Raw genomic sequence first — 21600 nt, forward strand, 5'->3', positions numbered from 1 at the left:
GTTTGCGGATTAAGACGTGTCCCGGACACGATTGATTGATTGATTGATTGATTGATTGATTGATTCATTGATTCATTCATTCATTCATTCATTCATTCATCTTCAGTCTTTTCTTCATACTGATCAGGATTGCAGTGGGCCCAACTAGCAACACTGGGCGTAAGGCAGGAAAACTCTGTGGACTGGGCCTCAGTCTGTATTTATTGTTTTGTGCCATTGAAAAGAGTGAAAATTAATAAATTAATGAACGTGTAAATGGATTAATGAATGAATTAAATCCTAAAAAGCAACATTAAGACCGCGTTTGGAGCACACTAGCAATAGCACAGTGAAGTGCACTAGATCGTAATCTCGTTTACGGATTGAGACGCGTCCCAGCGCGTCCATCGACATTGCCGGAGCAGAATAGTTGTGGGTCCTGTGAGCGAACGGTGCAGCGCTGCAGGAGACGGTCTGTCATATTCTGTCCCTGTTTTCATTCATTCTCTCGGTTCTCTCGGTTCTGTCGGCTCGGTTTCGGGTGATAAATGTTCACCATGTTCGAGGAGGCGAGCGAGGTGTTTGAGAACATGCTGAAAGCTTCGTTTCCTCTCACGTTTATCGTCTTTTTACCGGCGGTGTTGATCCTGGTGTCTCCGCTCCCGGCTGACGCGGCTCATGAGTTCACCGTGTACCGCATGCAGCAGTACGACCTGCAGGGTCACAACTACGGTAAAAGAAAGCCAGATATTCTCACTATAATCACCTTAATATCAACATTATCGCTGTAGGAATGTTTAATTGTATATAAATATCTTTGTTATGGGTCAGTAATGTGGATCTGAGTGGGTTTAGAAGGAGGAGGAGGGGGGGGGGGAGAAGTTGTTCACGGCTAGCTGGCTAATGACTACCTGTCGAGTACAGAAGTTTTCACACCCCTGCTCAAATCCCACATTTATTTACTTTAATTCCGAGGCTTATTTATAATAATAATCAAATGAATACAGTCTCTTTAGAAACAGAGCAAACTTCTACACACTTTTATTGTTGATCCTCCTTTAAAAGTTGCATCTGGGCTTGGGACCAGCACTGACAGGTGCACCTTCAGATACACTATATTGCCAAAAGTATTCGCTCGCCTGCCTTCACACGCATGTGAACTTGAGTTCATCCTGAAAAACTTACCATATCGAAGCACTTTGTAGTTCTACAATTACATTTGAACCTGCTTTCACCCTGTTCTTTAGCGGACAGGACCACCACAGAGCAGGTATTATTTAGGTGGTGCAGTGACACTGACATGGTGGTGGTGTGTTAGTGTGTGTTGTGTGCTGGTATGAGTGGATTTTTTTTTTTTTAAATACCTCACTGTCACTGCTGGACTGAGAATAGTACACCAGCCAACAGCGCCTTGTATTCAGCGTCCTGTGACCACTGATGAAGGTCCAGAGAGTCGGTCATCTTCTAGACCTTCATCAGCCAATCGTGTCTGCATGTAGGCTCCCGGCTGGCTGGTAACGGATATGAGGTTCGAACTTGTGAGCTTGAGGGGTCTGATATCATGGTTAAATAATCAACCCTAAATCAAAACCTTACATGCGTACAGATTCTTTTTTTATCAGTTAGTCTTGATATCAGGTTTAGGTGCTTGGATTTGTGGCTCGTTTGGCTCTGCAGGATAAAGCGGGTCTTTAAGAATTGTGTGGCACTTTGGGTGTGTAATTATTAGATATAATTATCTAATCATTGATTTTAATGTGTGGCAGTACGAGTGAATAGTAGATAAATGTACAGATTCCAATACTGAAATCATACTTTTATCCCCCCGCAGGCTCAAGAAATGCCATCTTGAACACGGAGGCTCGTACGGCGGAGGCGGAGGTGCTAAGCCGTCGCTGTGTGATGATGCGACTGGTGGATTTCTCCTACGAGAAATATCAGCAGGCTCTCCGACAGTCCGCCGGAGCCGTGGTCATCATCCTGCCCAAGAACATGTCCACTCTGCCGCAGGACATCGTCCAGGTACGAGCGTCTGCGCGTCTGCGCGTCTGCCGTACCGTGCCCACTGACCGGGCGAGAAAGGTTACGCTGTACTAGCTGTGTGTCTCGTCTCTCTCTGTAGCAGTTTATGGAGCTGGAGCCGGAGCTTCTGGCCACGGAGACCATCGTCCCGGTGTACTTCGCCCTGGAGGACGATGAGCTGCTGAACATTTACACCCAGACGCAGGTCTCCTCTTCCTCCCAGGGTTCTTCGTCTGCAGCAGAAGGTACATGAGGTCGAATTTGATCTTACCAGTGGGTGTGTGGTGTTACAGTGGCGCCTTTAGGCTGGATGGGGGGTGGAGTGGTGTTTGTACTGGCCACAGTGTTGTGGTAAAACGACCAGCAGCAGTTGGAACGTCTTTATTTGTGGTATATACAGACACACGTGTACAGTACAATGAAATACTCTGCTCATCCCAGTGCATCTGGAGCTAAGAGTTGGAAAGTGCTGAGAGGGTTAGGGGCCTTGCTCAAGGGCCCAATCATTAAACCCACAACATTTTGCATTGACGGCCCAAAGCTCTACCCGCTGTCTCAGATCGCTAAGTGCAGTACAAGGTTACTGTGCTGTATATAAAATGGTCTGCAGTAGGCCAAGCCATCCATCCAGCAACCCGTCCATACACTTATTCATTCATTCATCCATCCATTCACATCCATCCATCCATCCAACTGTCCATACACTTATTTATCCATCCATCCATCCATCCATCCACATCCATCTATATTCATCCATTCACAACCATTTATCAATTAATCAATTCACGTCCACCTATTCATCCATGTGTCCATCCGTCTATCAATTCATCCATTTATTCATTCACACATCCATCCATCTATCTATTCACACACCTATTCATCCATCCATTTGTTCACACATTCATTCATTCATCCATCCACATCCACCTATTCATCTATCTATCCACATCCATCCATCCATCCATCCACACACACATCCATCCATCCGTCCACATACCTATTCATCCATTATCTATTTATCCATCCATCCACTCACATCCACCTATTCATCCATCCATCCACACACCTGTTCATCCATGCGTCCATCTATCCTTCTATTAATTCATCCATCCATTCATACACCTGTTCATCCATCCATTCACACACCTGTTCATCCATCCATTCACACACCTGTTCATCCATCCATTCACACACCTGTTCATCCATCCATCCACACACCTGTTTATCCATCCATTCACACACCTGTTTATCCATCCATTCACACACCTGTTCATCCATCCATCCACACACCTGTTTATCCATCCATTCACACACCTGTTCATCCATCCATCCACACACCTGTTCATCCATCCATCCACACACCTGTTCATCCATCCATCCACACACCTGTTCATCCATCCATCCACACACCTGTTCATCCATCCATCCACACACCTGTTCATCCATCCATCCACACACCTGTTCATCCATCCATCCACACACCTGTTTATCCATCCATTCACACACCTGTTCATCCATCCATCCACACACCTGTTCATCCATCCATCCACACACCTGTTCATCCATCCATTCACACACCTGTTCATCCATCCATTCACACACCTGTTCATCCATCCATTCACACACCTGTTCATCCATCCACACACCTGTTCATCCATGCGTCCAAACACAAACCTATTGATACACATCCATTCATCCATCCATTTGTTCACACATGTATCCGTCCATCCACCTATGTATCCATTATCTATCTATCAATCAATCCATCCATCCCTTCATTCACACACCTGTTCATCCATCCACCTATTCATTCATCCATCCATCCGTTCACACACCTATTCATCCATTCAAACATAAACCTATCGATACACATCCTTTCATCCATCCATCCACACACCCATCCATCTATCTTCACAGCCATCCACACACCTATCTATCTATCTATCTATCTATCTATCTATCTATCTATCTATCTATCTATCTATCTATCTATCTATCCATTCATCCATTCACATCCATCTATTCATTCATTCATCCACCTATTAATCCATCATCTGTCCACACATCTAGACACCTATTCATCCATTCATTCATTCACACATCCATCTGTCCTTCTATCCGTTCATACACCTATCCATTCATCCATCCGTTCACACACCAATTCGTCCGTCCATCCATACATCCACTTGTTCACACGTTGCCATACGAACATTTCCTCAGTGTTAATGAGTTGAATGATTTGTGTTGAACACTTTGATAATTAAACACATAAAGAATTCCCTCAAACTCCTGCTGTACGTTATAATCACACACACACGTTTTTGTGTTTCGTTCCAGTGCTGCTGCACTCCGCCACTGCCAACGGCTTTCAGATGGTGACGAGTGGAGCTCAGAGTAAAGCAGTGAGTGACTGGGCCATTACCAGCCTTGAGGTGAGAACTCCTTCATAGATACCTGATACCTAACAGTGATTTGTGCAGCGGTATGTTAACGTCTTTCTGTCTTTCATCATCAGGGAAAATTAGCAGGATCAGGAGCTGAGGAACTGCCGACCATCGTACTGGTGGCTCACTATGATTCGTTTGGCGTGGCTCCGGTAAGCAAGGACACGTTTATTTATTTTCCATGCATTTTTAACCACTTATGGATGGATCTAGAGTTCATGAGGTCATTTCAAGGGCCATAGGTGTATATATGTATACCAATGTGTATAAACATTTAGGTGCTCTTTATTTCTTAGAATTTTTTAGACCCCCTGGACACTGGGTTTGTTCACTGTCAAACACTATTTAGGGAACGATACTGACCTGCTACAGGCTGATTATTAGTTACTGATTCGTGTCCAGCACACACAGCTTGACCTTTAGTAACACATTTTAAAACCGTTACCGTTTTGTGATGTCAGTGGCTGTCGCACGGGGCCGATTCCAACGGCAGTGGTGTTGCGGTGCTTCTGGAACTCGCTCGCCTTTTCTCCAGGCTGTACTCCCACAAAAGGACTCACGCTGGGTAACAGATCCAAACACGCGTTCACTTCCTGTATTCAGGTGTTACTGAGACTCGTTATCGTTGTCATTTGCCGTTTGTGAGCAGAGATTTTTCTTCTGTAGGTATAACCTGCTGTTTTTCCTGTCTGGAGGAGGAAAGTTTAACTATCAGGGTACCAAACGCTGGCTGGAGGACAATCTGGACCACACAGGTGAGCAGCTTCACCTGACAGACAGTTGACAACAGTTTGGGTGTAACGGGAATAGGATCAAATACCCCCAGTGGTGACCAGTTCCTAGAAAAGGCTGCGGCTAATGTACCGGACAGTTTATCAGAGGTTCTGTGGTTTGAGTTGGACCCCTGAGCAGAGCCTTCACTACTGTTCCAATTCAAATTAGATTTTCTCCCAGGTAATTGCTCATCCTTACATCAGACATAAGGGAAAAAATGCTGACAGCAGTGTTGCCTGGTTGGAACCTCAGCAGAGCCACAGACAGATCTGGAGGTCAGATCGGGCTCCTGCGCGAGTGTTTTTGAGGTGGGCTTCCACTGGTACCCTGCTGGTCGGTAGAACTATTAGTGGTCATTGTTAACCTGGGCCTTGATTGATCTGATCTGACCCTGACCTTTGAATGCCTGTCTTGATGCAACCCTCCTATTTTATCTGGGCTTGAGACCGGCACTTTTTAGGTGTTGCTAGTGATATATAAATAATAAAAAATTCAATATTTTAACACACACTGATAAATAATATTCTGATCGCACTTCCAGTGCTTGAGACCCTGTGGTACAGCGAATCAGAAGTTGTCCTGTTGGAGTAAACACTACTGCTGGTGTCTACAGTTAGTTACAACTGTTAGTTTTTGGCAGCCTTAATCTTTAGTAAGCTCCTCGTCGTGAGTACCCATATGTAGCTGGAAACAGACAATAGGTAGGTAAAGGGGTAAGGTGCAGGCAACCGTGGGGAACCGTGCAGTGGAAAAGTGGCTTTAGGTTAAACCATATCAAATAAACGGTAATATGTTAAACAATTACTTCTTAATAATGTGCAGTGTTTTTTTTGTGATGTTTAGAGTCCAGTCTCCTGCAGGACAACGTGGCGTTTGTTCTGTGTTTGGACACATTAGGGAACGGGGACAATCTTCACCTGCACGTGTCTAAACCTCCTAAAGAGGGAACCCCTCAGCACACCCTCCTCAAAGAGCTGCAAACGGTGAGCATCACATTTTCCCTTCCATATTTCTGCACATTACTGCTACATTCTGTACATTAAGCTGTTTTCCTTCAATTTTATGGACCAGTGCACCTCTTTTTAGTCCGTTAAATCAAGGTTCCACTGTAACTAGTTAATGTTTAAAATCAGGAACACGTTTAATTACTGCTCATATGTGTTTTGCAGGTCGTTTCTGAGCAGTACCCCGAACTAAAGTTCTCCATGGTGCATAAGAAGATCAACCTGGCGGACGACACCCTGGCGTGGGAGCACGAGCGCTTCGGGATCCGTCGCCTCCCGTCTTTCACGCTCTCGCACCTGGAGAGCCACCGCAGCACGGCGCGCAACTCCATCATGGACATTCGGTCAGCGGCCGCTCCTACGTCTCTCTTTTTCATCTGACGCGGCTCGTTCCGTTTGTTCCGTTCTCACGCTGTTGGGTTTGTGTTCGTGTTCCAGGTCACACGTGGATCTGCCCAAGCTCAGTAGGAACACAAAACTCATAGCAGAAGCTCTAGCCAGGGTAATCTACAACCTGACTGAAAAGGTAAGGGACCGAACAGTGATGTAGCCTTACCAGACTTGCCCGAATGGCCTTGTCGGTTGCTCTACAGACACGTTCAGCCCTGTCTGAGAGAAACGAAGGGCCGGACCAGGCCAGATCTCATTCATTACGGCAGCAGTTCCTACAGTCTGGCCGAGAGTGGCAGATTTGTGCGATATTGCCCACCAGTAGTCAGTGGCCACCAAAAATACTCACCTCTGATTGACTTGGTGCCTAATTAGAATGCCTGTACAGAAACTAAATTAGTGATACACACTACAAGGTCAAAAGTATGTGCATGCCCCTCTTCATTATTGAATATAGGTGTTTTAGTCACACTCATTGCTAATTCATGTATTAAATTAATAATATGAGGTAGTGGTTTGGGTTTACAGAGCCCTGACATCAAGCCCATCAAACACCTTTAGAATTTGGATGGTGATAACGAGCAGGGTCCATGGTTTTAGGATGGGATGTCCAACAAGCTTATATTCAGGTGTGCCAAAACTTTGGCCATATCAGTGTTTCTAAAAATATATATATGTAATAAAACATTAGGGTAAATAAATTAGGGTTGGGCTTTTGTTGCCCATTTCCTGTCACCTTGTATGAATGTAGATGAATGAAGGAGGCCGATGCCAGTTCGTTTAGCCAGTATAAGCTTAAAAACACCACGCATGGGGTGCGCAGCGGGATTTTGAACTCCCATAGTTCAAAACAGACAGACAGAATTGGCCATTAAGTCTGCTGTGTGGGAAAATACTGGACCGAAAAGGGGACAGGGTTTTCAACACTGTAAGGACTTTGGTTAGTAGCCCGGGGTGCCTGTACAGAAGGTGGAGGAGGTGGCGTGGGCGAATAATAAGGGGTTGTGGACTGCACACACGTCAGAGGGAGCGTGAGGCAGGCAAAATCACCCTCCTCACACACAACTGGAGTCTCTAGCAGCGGAAGACAGGAAAGAAGAAAGAGAAAATGCATAAATATAATAGCAGTGTGTTCTGTTCACACTGTGTGGATGAATGGAAGTGAAGCGAATACTGGACTAACAGGATTCTGTGAATTCCTCAGGGCACAAATGGAGATCTGGAGATCTTCACCGAGCAGATGGTGAGTGGACGATTTTCATCTTGCTGAGCTCTTATCATGACCAAGTTCTATTTTTAGAGCTAGAAACATGATTTCCGAGTCGCCACGCTGGCTCGTGCTGATGTTGGTGTTCTTGTGGTGCTGTGATTAGCAGGTACAGGAGGCGCAGCTGCTCTCTCTGGTGGACTGGTTGAGCTCTCAGCCCCGAGCTGCTCAGCTGGTGGATAAGGACAGCAATGTGGTCAGCACGCTGGAGTATTACCTCGGCCGCTACCTCAAAGACGTCAAGAGGCATTTCGTCAGAGCCGACAAGAGGTGCGTTTAACCTGACGCGAGCAGCCAGCATGTGCACGAAATAACACGCTGGGGTTCCACCACTCCACTCCAGCAGGGACAATAATCTGGGACTGAACGTAAACGTTCTTAAACCCTGTGGGTTGTTAAATTCAAAATGAGTTACGAATGCTCAGCTTATCTGCTTATATGGCCTGTCTGACTCGTTTTCGTTTTTATTTCAAATGTCTGTGAGGTACACAACATCAAACATCAGATTAAAGATCAAAATAAGCTAGAATGAATCCTTAAAAACTGCATTTCTCAGTCCTAGATCAGTCAGTTAGTGGATAAGAGTATTACACTGCTCATTAACATGTAATTAATTCAAGCTTCACATTCAAATTGCAATAAAACGGTACTAATGCGCTAGTGTAAAAATAAAACTTTCATCTGTTTTAATCTGTTGTAAGATTTTTAAAGAAGAACAATTGGGCACCTTTTTTGATTGAGTGGTGCAGCAGTCTAACACTAACCCTAAACCCTTCAACCGTGTGCCCCAAATCCCCAAGTACCTGTCCGGGTTTGGGGCACACGGAAGGGGGCACATGTCCAAAAACCCTGCTGTAGCACATCACAGTGGATTATTAAAATTCACGAGTTGGAATCTCAGGAGAGACGCTGACCTGGACACCTGGCCGAGCGTCCACACAGACACAGTCGGCGGTGTTTGAGGGAGGAAAGGTCGGACGGGGTCTCTTCCCACTGCCTCTGTGGTATGAGATCTTCAGTACACAATACGGGTGTGTGTGGGAACCCAAAACTGGCAGGTGATAAGAAGTGGCCTCAAATAAAAGAAATAAAAGTCTGTAGTGATAAATGAGAAGCTAAAAGGAAGCTGAGTTTTTGTTTTGGTTGATGGACAGGAGATGAAACCACCATGTTCTGCACATCTGAGCCACTTTTGACAGGCATTAATATTTTCCTTTTCTTTATTTCTCCTCAGGGATCCAGAGTTCGTCTTCTATGATCAGCTCAAACAGACCATGAACGCTTACAGGTGGGATTTCAGCACCTAATCCGAACAACTGACTCTTCGTTACAGATGCAGAGCTTCGTATGAATCTATTCTGTGCTTTTTCTTCTCACGTGTTCTAGAGTAAAACCGGCGATCTTCGACCTGCTGCTGGCGCTGTGTATCGCCGCGTATTTGGGAGTGTTGTACCTGGCTGTTCAGGTGAGTGGACGGAGAGCTTTACGAATCCCTACTATATTTAGTATATCGGAGGTGTCGAACTCATTTTCACCGAGGGCCACATCTGCATTATGGTGGCCCTCAAAGAGCCATTTGTAACGTATCTACATTTATATTGTACTCATTTACCAGACACGGCCTCATAACACAAAAGACGTACCGTTTTATGTTCTTAAAGCACAAACTTTGTATTCGCTTTCCCATCTTTCGTTAAATTCTCTTCCTTCTGCTTCAATTTTCTCTTTTTGGAGATTTTGGGATTATTTGTAGATATTTCTGAACATCACTTAGTAGTTCTAAAAAACCACCGTAGTTAAACGCTGATGTAGAAACACTGCCATCTAGTGGTGGGATGCGGTCGCTGCGGGTCACAAGATCATCATGCATTGTGGGAAATCAGAATCAGATTTATTGGCCAAGTATGTGGATACACACAAGGAATTTGGTTCTGGCTGATGGTATCTTTCTAGTATAAATACAGTATACAAGCAGTATATGAGTTGCAGACAATGCACAAGAAATTAAACATTAAACACAAAATTTCTCCAAAAAACTCCCAGAATCAGTGAAAACTGGTGAAAAAACATTAGAGTGAACTGTCTCAAGTTCAGCAGTTCGTCCCTGGTGTAACTGATCGTGTTTGGGTTACAAAACACACAGACAATAAACAAAAACAAGGAAAGTACCAGAGAGCAACGTGCCCAGGCTGCCACACGCGGTGCCGTCATGCACTATGTAGTTTATGTACTACAGTATCTTGGACATAAAATGAGTTTGACACGTGTGCATTATATGAACCAGAATATGTGGACACCCTGGGATGGTTCAGTTCAGTTGTTTTAGCGACACCCTTTGGTATAAAATTAACCCTCCTGTTATGTTTACAGGATGTTTCAAAATATAAAAAGATATAGTTGAAAATATTTTTTGGTATGAAACTTTGTTGATTTAACTTATCAAGCCAAGCAGAAGGAGTTAATAATGAGATATAAACAATTATTATTGGGATTTTTTTTTGGTTTCTGACACTTTTGGATAATTAAACATGCCCTGGGTCAAATTGACGAGAAACGAGGAGGGTTAATAACAATAAGGGGGCAAAATATTAGGACCAGAACAATGCAGTGTGCAGTGCACCAGATAATAATAATTATAATGTTTTATTTATTATGTTTTATTTATATTATATGTGGAAGTACTGAGAAAAAGGTCAGTTTTTAGCTGAGTTTTAAAAGAAGAAATTGAAGAACAGAGGCGGAGAGTTTGGCTTAAGGGCTTTCATAGTTTTGGGGCTGAATGACCTACTGCCAACCAATCCAAATTTCAGAGCGGACAAGACACCAGTATCCGAGGACCTTGGTGTTCGCACAGGGTGCTAAATAGGGCTGTTAAAGGTCTGATCAGTAGACCGGGTCCAGACCACTGAGGGATTTATATGTTAGTAATAGAACTTTACGAACTCGTCGGTTTGAAAGTCTGGGCGCCAACACGAACAACGATTGGCTTGTTGTTCATACAGGGTGGGAGTCGGACAGGGACCTCATAACTGATGCACGTATGACCTTTGCTGGCTGAGAGATAATGCGCTGATCAGGGTGTGTGTCTCCGTACACAAAGCTGATCCGCATATGAACTCATCTCTTGCGGGTAAAAAGATGCAGTCGGCTACTGCGCACGTGTCGGGGGGCGTGTGTCAGTCTCGATGTCCTCAGTCAGGAGTGGAGGTCAACATCAGTAGAGAGGAAGCGTAATGCAATCGGGGTAATTGTATACGACTAAATGAGACCAACATATAATGTTTTGTTTTTGTGTGTGCAGAATTTCGGGCTGTTGTATCTCGTCCTGCGTCGGGTCACGGCACCGAGAGTCAAGCAGCACTAAGCGGCTCCAGCTCTTCTCCTCCCTGCAATATGAGAGACTCGTGCAGTCGTACCACAGAGCCAAGAGTGTGTTCACCTTTCCTCTCTTTCATCACCTGTTCTTTTGTTCTTTTGTTGTTGTTGTTTTTTGCCGTGTGTGTCTTTTCCCGCTCCTCCGCGGGCCGGGAGCCGCCTTTTTGAGTCTTCCTTTCTTCCTAACACTGCCTCGACCCCTCGTCCCCCGGTGTGATCGACCTCTGCCAGCGCCGTGGTCCGTCGTCTTCTCGGCAGCTACAGTCAAAGCGGGCCAAAACGCAGCGCGAGTGTTAGCATACGTGAGAGAGCTCATCAGCCATCCTGTGTAATTTGCATACAAAAGGTACCGCGAGTGTGTTCAACCCTCTCAAACAACAACTAGAGTTTTATTGATCAGCCAATCACAGACCTCATCGTCATTATTGTCTTTATTTACTTAAATTCCACAATATTGGGATCTTTAGCATCTACACAGACACCTTTTATTATCACTAGCTTACATTGGCCAGACTGGACAGGACACAAGAGTAAATTAAACTACTTTAACTTACTAACGACGTAGACTAACCATACGCTGTTACACATCTACTAGCTATTAGTGACAGTGTTAGTGTCATATAGCTCAGTGGTTAAGGTACTGGGCCCCTGAGCAAGGCCCCTAACCTTCACTTGCTCTGATTATTCACACTTACAATTGCAAAATGGCTTTAATTTATGTTTCGGTATTTATCGGAAGCGACTTACAGTAGTGGGACAGTACACAGGCTAAGCAATTGAGGGTTAAGGGCCTTGTTCAAGGGCCCAACAGTGGCAACCTGGCAGTGGTGGGGCTTTAACCAGTGACCTTGAGTGCTAGTCCAGTAGCTTAACCGCTAGGGGGGTCCAGGACCATTATAATATGAATTTATGTGGGTGCAGCAAGTGGTGTTGGTTTCAGGTCCTTCGTTTGCAGTCACTGCCTCTGTAAGGCTAATCCAGTTCCTCTTCCCCAAACCAGTAGGTGGATTGGCTGCTGTATATTTTCCCCTATGCATCACTACAAACAGACTAGCACTAGTTGCATGGATGGGGTGGGTTTTGGATCCAGTGTGGGTGGGTGAAACCAGTAATGCTGTTCCAGCTGTTGTGATGTCATGAGTGCAAGTCTGTGATTGGCTGATCAGTCCGAATATTCAGTTATATGACGTTACACTTCTTGGTGTTTAATTTTCATTACGATTCAAGATCCAGAGTATTACTGTTATTATTTCTTCACTAGGTTTTGTAGTTATTGTCACGTTTGATCAGAATCAGACACTATATACCTCGTCCTTGCTTTCCCTCGTACCCTGTCGGTTACCGGGCGAGAGTCTGTGGTTCAGGTCCTTCTGCTGTAATTTATGGAAGCGGTTGATGCTTCAACTTGCACTGATTTTAAACCTGTTTCCTTTTTTTCCTAACGTTTTATCACAGTGTGTGTGTGTGTGAGCCTGTGTATTAATACTAAAACTAAAAAATGAATAAATAAAACCTGAAAACACAAATTGAGAAATAAAGAACGTCGTTGAAATCATCAGAGACTCAAGTTTTCATTTGACAGATTTTTATTCCCTGGAAAAAAATGTGTACAACAGGACCGGGTCAGCGGAATCACCGAAACGGTTCCGGTATAGAAAAATAGTGCGTTCTCGTTCATACAGCAGTAATCACACCGGTCAGAGCGAAACATCTCAGTCCTTCAAGTTTCCAGATTTGTGGTCCAAATAGAAAAGTGCAAATTACACAAGAAACTAATCGACGCACAATTAACACCAGAAAACAATTCAATTAAAAAGCAGTTTTAGATTCTGCAGAATTTCTTCGTCTGTGCAACATTCCGTCTCTAAAGGCTGCAGGGTTTTATAGCTCCAGTCTGCCTACAGAAAAAGTTGGTACTTATTAGGTATTTATTAATTTTTCCCTTATTTAACCAGTCCAGTTAAGGTCTAGCTCTCTGACATCTCTGCTGCCATTATCTCGCATGCCCTTTCTGGCACGGTGGCTAAGTGGGTAGCACTGACGCCTCACAGCAAGAAGGTCCTGGGTTCGATCCCCAGGTGGGGCGGTCCGGGTCCTTTCTTTGTGGTTTGCATGTTCTCCCCGTGTCTGTGTGGGTTTACTCCGGGTGCTCCGGTTTCCTCCCACAGTCCAAAGACGTGCACGTGAGGTGAATTGGAGATACTAAATCGTCCATGACTGTGTTCGATATAAACTTGAGAAGTGATGAACCTTGTGTAATGAGTAACTACCGTTCCTGTCATGAATGTAACCAAAAGTGTAAAACATGACGTTAAAATCCTAATAAACAAACATGCCCCTTCTGACACACTCAAAACCCATTGATCGCAGTATTCCATGCACAGAGCCACACAGTGCTATCCTTGATCATTCGCCCTGTGCAGGCACCTCGGCTGGGTAGTAAGGGGTCAAGCTTTGACCATTGCTTCCTCTACATACACACAACCCACCAGGCATCTGTGTAGCCACCAGGCCGATCCCAGCAGTGGTGGGCTAACACATTTTACAGCTAAAAAGAGTTGTATATAAATTGGGAACATGCAAGTTTTTGATGGCGTGTCACCTTTGAGATCCGGATTCGAATATCAGCGGTGCTATCGGCCGGCGGGGCATCTATGTTCACATGACTGGCTTTGTCTGAGGGGGGGATTGCTAACGTCCTGTGACTGGTCCACACCCTGACCTTGTGCCCTGTGCTTCCTGGGGGACCCTGACCCTGATTTATATTACATTACATTGAATGAATTATCCTGGTTATTCTGAGGAAAATATGGTAGAAAATAAGTTCAATAATGTTTGTTTTGTTTTTAAGCATATAAAGCGATGATTTAAGAGTGATCATCCTGCTGTTCCACTACTTTACCGGCGGATTTCACAAGAGCAAAAGTACCATGTATATAGAAATATACATATCTGGTAAAACAGTGCAACTGCACGTCAATTTAATTCTGCAGCGTAGTAACGCTTCTGTGCTGTGAACACTCGACCTGAAGTTCTGAAAGTACTAAATGCTCTAAATTTAAACATTAATAGCAAATACTTTCACCCTTTTAGTTCATTTCCTAACCAACAAAGAATAAAACAGCATTAAACAACCGTCTGTTTGCTCTGAATACCTGTTCCATCACTACATATCAACACCTCTCTGTCTCAGGCTAAGCAATCTTCCACTGATGTACAATCACTGACTGGTCCATCTGTTGCTCTGAACAGTGTTTGTGTTGTCAGGACCATCACAGAAGAGGCTCACAGGGGGGCAGAATCTTGTATATGGCAGGTGAATCTGATTAACTAGCAGCTCAGGATGTGTCTACATAATTTTGGCACAGTCAGCGACTTTTTGAACACTGGAAAACATCTCAGGGTACAACCGAATTCATTTCCTTTTAACAAGTAGAATACCTGCTTTATCAGGGCTATTATTAGTATAAATAATGAAGCTGCACTGCAGTGGTTCTGGAGGTCCAGTGGTGCACACATGCTTTCTGTCTGATGGGTTTTTCTGCGTCAGAAAGACAATGGAAGCATCACTCAATAAAACGAGTGTGCCCTTTTCGTTCTAAACTAAAGTTCTTAGCTTTCTAATAAGAGTTCTGAAATGTTTAATGCTTTACATGCTTTTTTACATCCATTTTTTAACTGGGCTGCTTCAGAACCACCACTGCTGAGTGGTAGTAAGGCTAATAAACGGCGGTATTTGGTTGAATAAAGCTCACAGTCAATGAAACGTGACCCTAGTGCCACTAGCTGGCCGCCGGCGATTGTTCACAATGCTCTTATTGTCATTATTGTAAAGACTAAACATTGTCCGGACCAGACGTAAACACACGCTGGAACTAAATGTTTGTTCTGTTGGGCTTCTGGATCAGGTTTTGTTTACCTTCATGCACTTATTAGCAGCTGAGTGTTTACTTTAAGCATGCATTATCCAAAAGCCCTTTTATTATTAATTGGGTTTAATGAAAAAAGCCATTAACCTCATTCCATCTTCCCAAAGGTCATTTAAGGTCTCTGTGTTTGGGCCACCTTCTCTGTCAACCCAGGGCTAGATTACCTATTACATAAAGCTGTTGGGGTCAGGTAAACATTCATACAGTTCTAAAGATTTTAGTGTAGTATCGATAATATACACAGACGAGCTAAAACATTAGGACCAGACCCAAAAATGTGCATGACAATGTCTGTTTTATAACACTGGTGCATGTGAGGATAAGGGATCTATTAGATGTTGATCTGAGGCCAGTCAAAGCGCCCATGCTGACTGATTGTCTAAAGCACCTACAATGTAATCTAACTAAAGCACCTACAATGTGCACACAGGCTTCAGAACTGGACATCAGAGCAATAGAAGAAGTTTATGTGAACGATTCTGTTCATTTACCTGTATTAGGTTTACATTTATGGCATTTACATGCGCTAGTGGGGCTTGAGCAGGCAGCCTTCTGATTGCTAATCCAGCACCCTGACTGCTGATACAGAAGTTCAAAAGACCTGCTGGTAACATCCTGGTACCAGATACCACAGAACTCCTCTAGATGTCTTGTAGGGTCCTGGTCTCCAAGCGGGTGGTCCTAATGTTTTGGCTGGTTGTAATGCATGTTACAGTGTACTGCGTCCAATTACCCCAATTATGCTTTAAAAATTATAATTATGATTTGATACCCATAACCATAAAAAAAACCCCAAAATAATTCTAATCTCAAGCGAGAAATAAAGCAGAAGCAAACATACAGTGCTTGGACATATCCAATAAAAATCTGTCAATCAACGGACGTAAACAAACAGCACATTTATAACCACAAGTAAAAGCCTGAGCAATCCGCTCTCAATAATCCAGTAATCCTAAATAAGCCCTTAAATGTTTCATATTTCTTAATCCTACCCAATTAATTCGACTGACTTTTATACAGGACGAAAGTATTGGGACACCACTTCTAATTTTCCATGTGTTTCAGCCACAAAAGGTGCAAACAGGCGTGTAATATGTTTCAACCAGTCCAGCTTTGGAATGAATTGGAACACCTACTTTCCAGAGGCTTTCTCGACCGACAATATTGTGATTGAACGGGCACAAATTCCCACACACGTCTTGTGAGAGGCCTTCTCAGGAAAGAATAGAGAGCAGTGGTAGCCTGGCGGGTAAATTACTGGACTAGTAATCGAAAGGTCGCTGGTTTAAGCCCAACCACTGCCAGGTTGCCACTGTTGGGCCCTTGAGCAAGGCCCTTAACCCTCAATTGCTTAGACAATATACTGTCACAGTGCTGTAAGTCGCTTTGGATAAAAGTGTCTCCTAAATGCCGAAAATGTAAATGTAAATGTAAATAGAGTGATAATATAATTTGTTTTTGGAATGGGATGTCCGGCAAGCTCATGATCAGGTGTCCGAATACTTTGGGCCATGCGGTGTATAATGGGCCCAAACTTGGACATCAAAGTCCAATCTCTCGGCCCTACATTTGAGGTAAGACGGACACTGTGGGGCCAGATTAAACACGAATGAACAAACGCAAACACGTGGAAATGAATCGATAAGTCAGTAGACAGGTAAAACACACATCAGTCACAGATCTAGACTTCATCATGACACCAGTATTCTAAAATTTTCATAATTAGGTCCCACATTTTGATATTAAAACCAGGAATCGACTGAAATAAAGTTCACAGTGCGTCAAAAAACAAATCTGAAATGATTCCTGCAGAATGATTCTGGAGTGTCTGGTCTGAGTGAAAGAATCTTCACCCTTGTTGTTCCTTCCATGGCTGTTTGGTACCTGCAGGTGGCGCTAGTGATGCACCTACAGCTCTTTCTTCTTGGAGACTCCGTTCTGCACATGATTCCTACAGAAATGACAGATAAAGCCAGTTAAGGACGAGGTGATTGACCTGAAATCTGATGAGATAAGGATGAGCTGAATGCAGCTGTGTGCAGAGGTCAGCGCTTTGATGCGTCCCGTGTTCCACAGGTCAGACTCTATCGTGACTGTTTGGAACGCTGATAGTGAAATTTCTGATTATATATAAGCGCTGAATCTGCGGTAAAAGGCAACAAACAGCACTTTTAACACGTTAAAGCACCGAAATGACTCGACATAACCTGTTCCCCTATTTTTACCCTGTCCAGGAGTCTCTCTTTCTCGTTGCTGCATCCATCCCCACCTAATCAAGGAGGGCTGATGCTGTCACGCCTCCAGCCACAGATGCTGAGATTAGAACCCGAGAGCTCGAAATCTTAGCACTGGTGGGCTAAAAAAGTATTAATAAAAAACGCAATACAGGTTTTTTTTACAGGAAGTGATATAGGTGTTGGATACCATTGTGCCCTCAGTGAATGATCTCATTAATCAGAAAGGGGGTAAATACTTTTTCACAGCACCGTAGCTTATGAAACATCATTAGTGAAGAATCGCTGCTGTCGCGTCTCACCCTTCAGCGGAGTTCCCATTTCCTGGCTTGTGCAACTTGCCGTTGAGAGCCTCCTGACCCTCCTCCTCCTCGTACTCGCGCACATCGTTCACCTCCTTCAGCTGTCCGGTCAGCACCTTCATCACACACTGCACTATGAACTGCAAAACACCGGCGGGTAGCGGGAAGTGGGAAGGGGGTTTTGGGAGAAGGGTGTGGGTTATACCTCAACAACTTCACAAGCTGTGACTTTAATCACTTCTGAGTAATCCGGTCAGTAAGCGACTCACCAGGAACCAGTAGATGTTCATGAGGAGCAGAATGAACAGCAGGATGTTGAAGAAAAAGTAGAAAGGAATTGTGGGTACGGACTGCAGGCTGGTGATACAGGAGGCGTAAAGCACCTTCAGAGGAAACCAGTACAACCTGAACCAGAACCTACAGAGAACAGAACATGGGGGGATTAAAAATAATAATGATTAATAAAAAAAATAAAGAACCAGAAATGTAGTGGCATGGGGCGCCTAAACTTGTACTGACTATCGCTGATCATGTGACTGCCCTACGTTATCGTTTCACATTTTTAAAAGGTTCAGTAGCAGAAGAAAAAGCAGAGCAAGCAGCAATTAAAGTACTGGAACGGTAATCGGAAGGTCTTTTGGACTCTTGAGAAAAGCCTTCAGTCCTCTAATCAATTGCTTGGATTTTATTCGGTCGAATCTGTGCTGAGATCTCGCCTATCAGCCGGTCGGGCGCCTATACAGACACAGGATTGGCTGTGTGCCTGTAGGAGGAGGAGGAATGGCTGAACAGGGTTCCTCATCAACCTCTGCATGAGGTTGCTGATTCACACAGGATACCAGACTGCACCCCCTGACCCTAATCAAACGGGTGGGTGTGGCAGCAGAGACGAGGTTAAGATAAGCTCCAACTGACCACGACTGGACTGTGTGATAAGATATGAGGTTATCACACACTGTCCGAATCACTAGATACGATTCTAACATGTTATTATTATATATGTGTGTGTGTGTGTGTGTGTGCGTGTGTGTGTGTGCGTGTTCTCTACACCAGCCTCACCACGTGACTCCGAAGCTGACGAACGCGATGGTGGACAGGATGTCATTGATCAGGTAGTATTTTCCTCCGCGGCTCTTGAAGTAGACGTTGAGTTTGGTGACCTCCAGCTGGACGTCGTTAATGTCGTGTAGAAACAGCACCAGGAGCCCGATGTTGTGGTACCTAACAGAGGAACGTAAACACAAACCAGCACGTCAGAGGGAATCATTCAAAATCGTCCATTTCAACCAGTTTGTGTGAAGTTAAGCGACTGTTGTGTTGTGTAACCACTTGTGTTGTGTTTTTGTGTATTGTGTTGTTGTGTAGCCACTGTTGTGTTCAGTAGTGACTGCTGTGTTGTTGTGTAGTGACTTGTGTTGTTGTATAGCGAATGTTGTGTTGTTCAGTAGCGACTGTTGTGCTGTTGTGTAGCGGATGTTGTGTTGTTCAGTAGCGACTGTTGTTTTGTTGTGTAGCGACTGTTGTGTTGTTCAGTAGAAACTGTTGTTGTGTAGCGACTGTTGTGTTGTTCAATTGCGACTGTTGTGTAGTGACTGTTGTGTATTTGTGTAGTGACTGCTGTTTTGTTGTGTAATGACTGTTGTGTAGTGACTGTTGTGTCGTGGCTTTTGTGTAGTGACTTGTGCTGTTGTGTAGTGACTGTTGTGTGGTGACTGTTGTGTAGCAACTGTTGTTTTGTTGTGTAACGACTGTTGTGTAGTGACTGTTGTTTTGTTGTGTAGTGGCTTTTGTGTAGTGACTTGTTATTGTGTAGTGACTGTTGTGCTGTTGTGTTGTTGTGTTGTGTGTAACATGGCTCACTGCCGAATTATCTCAGCAGCTGCCACGTTACAGGAATTGTTTACGGAGGGATCCACGAAGCACGAACGCTGTAAACAGCAATATAGAGGTTGATAAAAGGTAAATGTCTGACCTGAAGGCGTAGGAGAAGCTGATCAGTGCCAGCGTGATCACATGATGCAGTAACATGACAGCTGAGTCTTTTCTCCAGGCGTCCATGTACATGGTGGCGTAGATGGAGTGTCCGTAGAAGCTCCCCTGGATCAGGTAGGCAAAAGCAATATCCACAGGCACTGGCATCCCATTCTTCCAGTCTGCAAAGCAAAATAGGCATCGTGATGATGAGGTCTTAATGTGTGGATTTAAAGGTTCACTGCTTACGTTCGGTTTAGCCAATCAGACTCTGGGATTTAACATTTATAAAGTCAATAATGAATACATTGAAATGTAATAAATCACCACTGTTGACATTCATTCATTTTTATCAGCTACTTCGTCCTTGTCAGGCTGGCAGTAAATCCATAAACACTTTTACAAACTACAACCAGCACACAGGGACGACGTACACAACCCCTCACAGACAGCGAATAAAGACGAGGATCAAACCCTGGTACTCGGGACACGGGTTCTTCTGCAGCATCCACACTAGCAGCTGCAACAGGCCTGTTGCCCTGTAATGGACTGGTGATCTGTTTGCTACCTTTTGCCCAGTGAATCAGACCCACGCGACCCTGAACAGGATCAAGCGGTGATAAAACTTTATTCCACTACAATAGATAAAACAGTAACGTATTAAGTTGGCCGGGGAGATACTAGAGCTACTAGTACCAAGAACTGGTACAGAACCCTGGAACAGAACTGGAACAGTACCAAGAACTGGAACAGAAGTTGAACAGTACTAAGAACTGGAACAGAACCAAGAACTGGAACAGAACCCTGGAACAGATCTGGAACAGAACCCTGGAACAGTACCAAGAACTGGTATGAAACCCTGAAACAGAACTGGAACAGAACCAAGAACTGGTACAGAACCCTGGAACAGAACTGGAACAGTACTAAGAACTGGAACAGAACCAAGAACTGGTACAGAACCCTGGAACAGTACTAAGAACTGGAACAGTAATAAGAACTGGTACAGAACCCTGGAACAGAACCAAGAACTGGTACAGAACCCCGGAACAGTACTGGAACAGTACCAAGAACTAGAACAGTACTAAGAACTGGTACAGAACCCTGGAACAGAACTGGAACAGTACTAAGAACTGATACAGAACCCTGGAACAGAACTGGAAGCGTACTAAGAACTGGAACAGAATCTGCAATTTGTGATATTCAATCGTGGATGAAAACAGCTCAGAAGTAGAAAGGTTTTACGTCTGGCAACCCCGTCTGGAGCGCTGTAAGAAAAACAGCTGTCTGATTAGATTGGAGTCTGTACTACAGAGCTTCTCATGGAGCTACGACAATGTGTACACAGATAGGATGGTGTGGGGTTAGATCCCAGGCTGGGATCATAAATACAGAAGGCACATTGTGAAGCGCTTTTAAACATATCAGTGCGCTATTAGTGCTGGACGGATCATCCTGTGTAGCCACGCCCAATAAGAGCATTCAGAAAGGTGCTCTGGCGGCTCAGGGTTCCCGTGTACAGCCGTGAGAGAACTAGTGGGAGAGCTGGAGAGCCATTAACGTTATTGCAGACTTTACAGTCACTAATGTTTATTGATCGGATCTTCCCTTAGCGTTCAGGCTAACGGCGGAGAGCAGAGGAGAGCTTTCAACGTTTCTCTGCAGAGTTCGGCTAAGTGCAAATCAGTCATTTCCTTTCAAGCACGCGACTCATCATGATGTGAGAGAGGAGAACGTGTTCAAGCACTTCTAGTTTTGTTATTTACTCAAAGTACAAACCGCCTCTCCGCCAGCCGTTTACCAAAACGAGTTTCAGCTCCAAAACTGACGCTAATTCAGCAGCAGAAGCAGAACACGGGCGTGAGGTTAACGCCTCTCTGAATTTCTTTTCAGACAAATTGCTAATGTGATA

The 21600-nt window shown here is 44.3% G+C and overlaps 2 protein-coding genes across 2 annotated transcripts in view; one reads left to right on the plus strand and one right to left on the minus strand.

Annotated features, from left to right (window-relative positions):
* Positions 1 to 519: 519 nt before the first annotated feature.
* Positions 520 to 12810, plus strand: ncln (nicalin). Its single transcript, XM_063012477.1, has 15 exons — positions 520 to 711; positions 1811 to 2001; positions 2102 to 2246; positions 4339 to 4433; positions 4517 to 4597; positions 4907 to 5010; positions 5112 to 5200; positions 6063 to 6202; positions 6389 to 6567; positions 6662 to 6749; positions 7818 to 7856; positions 7987 to 8150; positions 9115 to 9168; positions 9267 to 9345; positions 11182 to 12810. The coding sequence occupies exons 1-15, from the start codon at positions 528 to 530 to the stop codon at positions 11242 to 11244; spliced, it is 1695 nt and encodes a 564-aa protein (XP_062868547.1). The 5' UTR covers positions 520 to 527; the 3' UTR covers positions 11245 to 12810.
* Positions 12811 to 12823: 13 nt separating this feature from the next.
* The window catches only part of cers1 (ceramide synthase 1), a 31564-nt gene continuing 22787 nt past the window's right edge, over positions 12824 to 21600 (minus strand). The window contains exons 3-7 of the mRNA XM_063012478.1: positions 19693 to 19873; positions 18780 to 18941; positions 17990 to 18137; positions 17721 to 17860; positions 12824 to 17135 (exon numbers count right to left, since the gene is read on the minus strand). Coding sequence (XP_062868548.1) covers positions 17093 to 17135; positions 17721 to 17860; positions 17990 to 18137; positions 18780 to 18941; positions 19693 to 19873 — 674 coding nt within the window. The 3' untranslated portion in view covers positions 12824 to 17092. The remainder of the gene's footprint in view (positions 17136 to 17720; positions 17861 to 17989; positions 18138 to 18779; positions 18942 to 19692; positions 19874 to 21600) is intronic.

Source organism: Trichomycterus rosablanca, chromosome 17 (genome assembly GCF_030014385.1).
Source record: "Trichomycterus rosablanca isolate fTriRos1 chromosome 17, fTriRos1.hap1, whole genome shotgun sequence".
Taxonomy (NCBI): domain Eukaryota; kingdom Metazoa; phylum Chordata; class Actinopteri; order Siluriformes; family Trichomycteridae; genus Trichomycterus; species Trichomycterus rosablanca.